General features: G+C 31.0%; 1 protein-coding gene across 1 annotated transcript; it reads right to left on the bottom strand.

Moving 5' to 3' along the window:
• Window positions 1-5,605: 5,605 nt before the first annotated feature.
• On the bottom strand, window positions 5,606-7,174 carry LOC112742340 (uncharacterized). The gene has a single exon (XM_025791577.1). The coding sequence runs from the start codon at window positions 7,172-7,174 to the stop codon at window positions 5,606-5,608; it is 1,569 nt and encodes a 522-aa protein (XP_025647362.1).
• Between the last annotated feature and the right edge of the window lie 398 nt (window positions 7,175-7,572).

Here is a 7,572-nt window from a genome sequence, read left to right as displayed (position 1 = left end):
TCAAATGGATCTTAGGTATCTAGTATGTACAGTCCTGGGCTGAATTGGAATTCTTCATCTTTGTCAGTTGGTTTTACTTTTATTGCTTTTAAAGAATTATGGATCTCTTCTTCTGAGGTGGCCGCTGCAAGGGCCACCATCATTTGTTTTTTATGGGCCAGAAAGCGAGTTTCTTTTTCAAATGATATTTTTTCGAACCCTAAACTATGGCTTGGGGGTTCTACCCTTTTCTGGGATATAGTCATCCAATTATCAATTGCTGTTTTACTAATTAGGTTCAGGTCAAATTTATTCCACCATTTCACTTTTATGTTTCTAATTAAATATTATACACTTGGAGTATCTTCATATCCTGCGGAATCATATTCCCATGTCATTATCCATCATATTCCTATAGTGGGAATGAAGGAAATCAGCTTATATCCATCCAGAAATGATGTTTTATTTTTGAAATATTCATAAGCCATACTGGCTTTTTTCGGAAAAATTGCTTCCATTGGTCCAAACTCTTGAAACCATATCTGGAACCATTTGGGAAACTGTAGAGAAACCCCTTTTCGGAACCATATGAACCAGGAGTGGAGATTTGGAGAAAGATACAGGGTGTTCCACCAGGCATCTATATAATCATAATAAGAGTAGTGCTGTGGTTCAAATTTTCTAGTAAAACTTTTACAATGAAAGGGAGGTTTTTTCCATTCTGATAATGTTATTACTTTCATAATCTTGATTTTTGAAAATATTGTATCTTTTGTGGTCGGGTCTTTATTATGAGTTAAGTCAATTGATCCCGTGTCTACTAAGATAAATTCATAAAAGGTTCAGATTTTTTGGATGTTTGTTGGAGGGTAGTGAAAAGTATTTGGAAAAAATGTTTTATAAAGGGTTCTTCTATCCATCTTAAACCACTCTTTCTCTAAAGCCATTATTTTTAGAGGTATTGGTTTTTCATGATAAGGATGTTCTTCAGATAATGTTTTAGTTTTAAACAAATCTGATGGCTGTAATAATGTATATCTGTTAACTGTAGGGACCTCATATAAGCTTTTAGTTGATGCTGATGATTTTCACTTTTAACAACTTGTGACATCATCAAGGGTTTAATAGATAATTGTTTAGCTTGTATTGGAGTTGCTGGTTGGTCAAGAGGTTGACCATAATCTTCACTGCTTGCTTGTTACTTGCTCATTTTTACCTTGCAAAAATTCTCTTATTAGAAAATCAGGTAATGTATTTGATTCTCCTTTAATATGCTCAATAGAAAAATCAAAGCATGATAATATAGCTTACCATCTAGCAAATATTTGTTTAAAAACTAGATTTTTAACATTATTGTTTAATACACTAGGAGCTGCTTTGCAATCAGTTCTAATTAAGAAGGTTCTATTGAACAAGTTTTCTTGAAAACGTGAAACACATAAGACAATGACTAATATTTTTTTTTTAATGATAGCATAACACTACTAGAAATAGGGCTTTTTCGGACAAAAATTTCAAACGAAATTTATTCCGTCTGAATGACTTTTTCATTTCGGACAAATTTGAGACAAATGTTGAACAATTTTTAGTGGAGATATTGAAATAATATATTCTGTCCTAAATTTGTCTAAATTTTGTCCCTAATTTTGGCGCCAAATTTTTTTTAGATGGCGCCAAAATTTTCATACAGATTAGCAACATATTTTGAACAAAAACTATAATTCGTCCGTATTCTATCTGAATATGCGCAATAACTTCAGACGGATTTGGGACGCATTTTGAAAAATGTTAATTCTATACCAAATTTGTCTATAATTAGTCTTAAATGCTTTTACTATAACTAACCCTTCAAAGTAGACAAATTTTTTTCCCACAAATTTGAGACAAAAATAGTATCATTTGTAAATTCCGTTTGAAAGTTCATCAATTTTCAAACAGATTTCAAATATTTATTAAAAACTTTTAAAATTTAGTATAAAAATATTATTTATATTTTAAATTAGTCTATGATTTGTCCCAAATATTTTTATTATTCTAAAATAAAGTTTTTTTTCCTAAAATAACCTTAATTATATATAACTTATAAAAAGATACCGTTTTTGTTTGCACCTTTCAACTCCAAAACCTCTTGATCAAAATATGAAATAATCATCATACCAATTAACATCTTATTTATTATTATACATATTTTTTAAAATTGGATTAATAGGTACGTTAGCGCTTATTTATGCAGGCTTTTTTATATAAATAAGTAAATAAAAAAATTAATTCTCATAATACGCATGCAGAGAAAGCTTTACAAAAATGCGCAGGGCCATTGTTTGCAAAGCACCCGCGAAATGGATTTAGTGTCATCATCTCAGGAGAGGCGCACACGAATTAGAACTTCTGGTGGGGAAGTCATTTTGTGCCTGACGCCAACGAAATGGGTACTTTTGGTGGGGTTACCATGAAATTTAGTTGGTTTATTTTTAAAATATATTTTTAAATATTTTAAAAAATAAAAAAATCATTTAATTTTTTATTAAGTTAATAATTTATTTTTATATAATATCAAATATGAAATAAATTACAATCTTAAAATAATTAATTGAATCATTATAGATCAACCATTAAAATATAAGACTAATAAATTAATCTATTATTCACCGTAACTCTTTTAATTCAGGTAGTACGTACTTAGTACTAAATAAAAAAAATTTAACAAATATATTTATTCAATCCTAAATTTAGAACTAAATTGACTATATTAGTTTTTTTTTCTATCATTGTATATTATGTTTGACTTTTTTTTAGTTAAACTTAGGAGACTCTATCTTTTATTTTTTTTTATATACTCTATCTTCTTTTTTTTATTCTTTTATTTTTATTATACTTAATATTAAATTTCTCATACAAATTTTTATAAACCATCTTATATTTAATTTTGATTTTTTTAGTTACCTAATATTATTTTTAATTTATTCTTTTAATTATTTACGTTATAATAATTCAAATTTTAATTTTTTAACAAATTTAAGATAAAGTGTATCAAAGAATTACATATGTAAAAATTTTAAAAATAAATTAGAAGAGTGCTAGAGGTCAGCAGATTTTGTGATTTGTAGCCATCAATTAGCCATCAGTAGTGTTTTTAATGGTGTGAGATTACATCTAATAGTGGACAATTACTCATTTTTCCTTTAATGATTAAATGCTGGCCAAATTTTAATAAAAGTGCTAGCTCCTAGACTTTCTCAATAAATTATATCCAATCTTCTAAAAAAAATAGTAAAAATAAAATATAATAAAAATATCACGTAAAATAAAAAAGTCATATACTTTTTCATAAGATTGTAGTATATTAAAAATTAAAAAAAATACAAATAAATATATTTTTTAGTGGACTTTTTCATACTATTCATTTTGATCTTCATCCTCATTGTTCTCGTCGTCGTCCTCGTCTTCATTCTCATCCTCATCCATATCTTCGTCTTCATCCCCAAGTGGCTCATCATCATCATCATCATCATCATCATCATCATCATCTTCTTCTTCTTCTTCTTCTTCTTCTTCTTCTTCTTCTTCTTCTTCTTCTTCTTCTTCTTCTTCTTCTTCTTCTTCTTCTTCTTCTTCTTCTTCTTCTTCTTCTTATCTTATACTATTGGTATCCAGTAAATCAACAGTAATGTCAATATCATTTGAGATATGATTGTTAGATTGATTTGTGCCATCTTCTTGATATGCAAAATCCTCCGTTGTTTCAATCTCAATCTCACCTCTTGCTTTAGTCTTGAATACAAACCACCATTCTGCTTTTTCCTTGGTGTTGCTCATTGGATGAGGTGCAAAATATACTTGAATTGCTTTATGTGCAATGATAAACGGATCATATTTACCATATCGTCGATTCTTTCGAATCTGTATGATTCCATACTCTTTGTTTACCTTTGTTCCTTTGCCAATTGTGGGATCAAACCATTCACATTTAAATAGTACAACTCTTTTTAGTGGTAGCCCAGTATACTCAACTTGGATAATTTCATCAAGCTGGCCATAGAAATCATTTTCATATTCACCATAACCTGTGCCTTTGACACATATTCCATAATTCTGAGTTGACTTTCCACTTGAGTGAGATCTTGTGTGAAACTTGAAGCCATTGACTTTGTAGATAGGCCAACATTTAACAATTCTCAAAGGACCCCATGCCAAGGAATGAATATTCGAATCTGTCACATTATTTAAAGGATCATGAACCTGTATTAAATAAGAACCAATAAGTTAGAATATAATATGTTATCTACCAAAAATTGTGTGTACAATAAGACTATCATATCATGTTGACTTACATAATTTTTAAACCATTTTGCAAACTCCACTTCAATAAATTGATCAACTTGTTCATCACTTAAAGTAATATGATCTTGGCGTATGAAATCCACAAAGATCCTATAGTACATGAATTTCAAATAAATTAAAATTATTAATATAAGAAAATATTATTAATAGTAAGAATATATATAGGAAGATAAATACTCACTCAATATATGGCTTAATTTCATCACAGTTTATTAGTATATGATTCATGGCTGCACTGAATTCTTTGTCATCTAAATAACGGGTTTTGCATTCACCAGCAAAACAACCAGGCAAATTAAAAATAGACAAATTTTGCTCAATTGAATCATCACCTTCATCATTTTGCTTTGCATCTATGCTAGTTTGGTTAAAATAGTACTCACAAAAGTAAGAAATCTCCTCAATTAGGTATGATTCAACGATAGATCCTTCAACATGTGCTTTGTTCTTGACCTTTTTCTTAAGATGATGGAGAAACCTATCATGAAAAAATTCATAACAAAAATCAAATAACAAATAGTTGACCTAATAAAACAGTAAAAAGAAATTTGAGAGTAAATATAGAGGTGTAAATAAGGTACCTCTCAAAAGGATACATCCATCTATATTGCACAGGACCACCAAGCAATGCTTCAAATGGCAAATGAATAGGTAGATGTTCCATTGAGTCAAAAAATCCAGGAGGAAAAATACGTTCTAGCTTGCATAGCACAATTGGAATATTTTCTTCTAGCTTATTTAGAACATCTTCTCGTAACGATGTTGAGCACAAATCTCGAAAGAATTGACTTAACTCTGTTATTGGCTTCCATATCTGCTCTGGCAATGAACTAAAAGCAATCGGCAGTAAACGTTCCATAAATATATGACAATCATGACTTTTCATTCCATATAACTTGCCCTCCTTCATGTCAACACATCTCCCTAAATTTGAAACATACCCATCAGGCATCCTTAACTCTTTCACCCATTCACATATTGCCCTCTTTTGTTGGAGGGTAAATGTGTAGTTTGCTTTGGGTTTTATAATTTTACCTCCACTTTGTTCTGGCAGTTCTAAATTTTTTCGCTTGCAGTATAATGACAGATCCATTCTAGCCTTTACATTATCTTTAGTCTTCTCTTTGATCTCCATGACAGTATTGAATATATTATCAAATACGTTCTTCTCAATATGCATTACATCAAGGTTATGACGGATTAAATTATGACGCCAATAAGGCAAATCCCAAAATATGCTTCTTTTGGTCCAATTATGCGTACTTCCATATCCTTCTATCTCAAGTTACGCAACATCACTTATCTTATCATAATTCTGAACTATATACCATATTTGCTCTCCAGTCAATCTTGGTGGAGGTTCTGATCTCTCAATTCTATTCTTATAGAATGCATCCTTGTTTCTTCTAAACATGTGATTATTTGGCAAGAATTGTCTGTGGCAGTCAAACCATGATGGCTTTCCCCCATTTTTTAATTGGAATGCCTTGGTTTGTTCCATACAGTATGGGCATGCTAGCCTGCCTGCTGTCATCCATCCAGACAACATTCCATATGCAGGAAAATCATTAATAGTCCACAACAATGAAGCTCGCATTACAAAATTTGACTTGGAATGAATATCATAAGTTAAAACGCCATCTTCCCATAGTAGTTTTAGCTCATCAATCAAGGGCTGCAGGTATACATCAATCCGGGTTTTGGGATTACGAGGACCAGGGATAATCATGGATAAAAACATGTAAGGAGTTTTCATGCACATAGAAGGAGGCAGGTTATACGGAGTGACAATTATTGGCCAACATGAATATTGTTTACCAGATTGACCAAAAGGGGTGAATCCATCAGCACATAATCCTAGTCTGACATTGCGTGGTTCTTGAGAAAATTGTGGATGTTTTCTATCAAAATACTTCCATGCTTTTGAATCCGATGGATGCTCAAGAACTCCTTTAAACTCGTGATCAAAATGCCATCGCATGTGAGATGCTGTGTTCATTGAAGCATAAAGTCTTCTTAAACGAGGTATAAGTGGTAAATAGTGCATTCGTTTCAAAGGAACTTGTTTACCCTTTTTACCTATCTTGTACCTTGGAGAATGACAAAATTTACATTCCTTTCTTGGTATATCATCCTCCTTGTAATACAGCATACAACCATTAATGCAACAATCAATTTTATTGCTTTCCATGCCAAGTTTCGACACTAGCTTCTTTGCTTCATAAAAATTGGAGACAAGTAAGTTATTCTTAGGCATCACTTCTTTCATAGCTTTCACGAAATCATCAAAGATTTGTTGAGATACATTCCCTTTAGCTTTTATACTCAACATTTTAACTGCCATTGATAATTCTGAATGACTAACACATCCCTCAAATAATGGGCGCTGAGCAGACTGTAATAAATCATAAAATTTTTTAGCTTCTGCATTCGGAGGCTCCTCCATGTGTTCTTCAAATTGACTCATTAATTCTGGTCCAGCAGCATCAACCACCATAGATTCATATGAATTTCTTATTGGCACACTAACATGCGGAGAAGAACATGTGCCTTCTTGGTTATCATGATCTACATTCAAATGCAATGGACTCTCTCCATGTGAATCCCAACACCAGTATCTTGGCATGAAACCATATTTATATAAATCTAGTAAAACTTCATCCGGAGTTGAGAAAACTTTATTTTTATGTTTGTTGCAAGGACATCTAAGTAGACTACCTTCAAGTACAAATTGAGGTTGTTTTGTAACTGTATCAATAAATTGTCGAACACCATTGATAAATTCCTGTCGTAATCCTCCTCGGTTTGGCAAATTTCTATTGTACATCCACTTTCGATGATCTGGAATTTCCATATCTACATATAAAGTATATAATAATTTTCATAATCAATAATTTTTTTATATAAATTAACAATAATGTTGACAAGCGTTTAAATAAAGTGGCCGACACTTTAACTTTTTTGTTATTTAGTACAAAAATTTAATAGGTGAATTATATGTTAAAGAGGTAAGTTTACAGATTTTTTCTTTAATAGAATGAAAGAGAGATTAATAAAGGTAGGACCCATATTTTGAATAATAATAAAATAATAAAAAATAACTATAAAAGGAATTATATTCTCTCTCTATATCATAGTTGTCAGAATCGAACCGGTGATCGAACCGGTCAAGTTACTGGGTCACTGGTTCAACCAGTGGGTCACTAGTTGAACCGATAGAACCGGTCGTACGTAAATAAAAAATAAAAAATA

The sequence above is a fragment of the Arachis hypogaea genome, chromosome 14 (assembly GCF_003086295.3).
Source record: "Arachis hypogaea cultivar Tifrunner chromosome 14, arahy.Tifrunner.gnm2.J5K5, whole genome shotgun sequence".
NCBI lineage: Eukaryota > Viridiplantae > Streptophyta > Magnoliopsida > Fabales > Fabaceae > Arachis > Arachis hypogaea.
Note: the sequence above shows the minus strand (reverse complement) of the source record. Positions and strands in the feature narration are given on the sequence as shown.

Coding starts and splice junctions, on each gene's coding strand:
- LOC112742340 (XM_025791577.1), bottom strand. CDS start 7,174: ATGGAAATTCCAGATCATCGAAAGTGGATGTACAATAGAAATTTGCCA.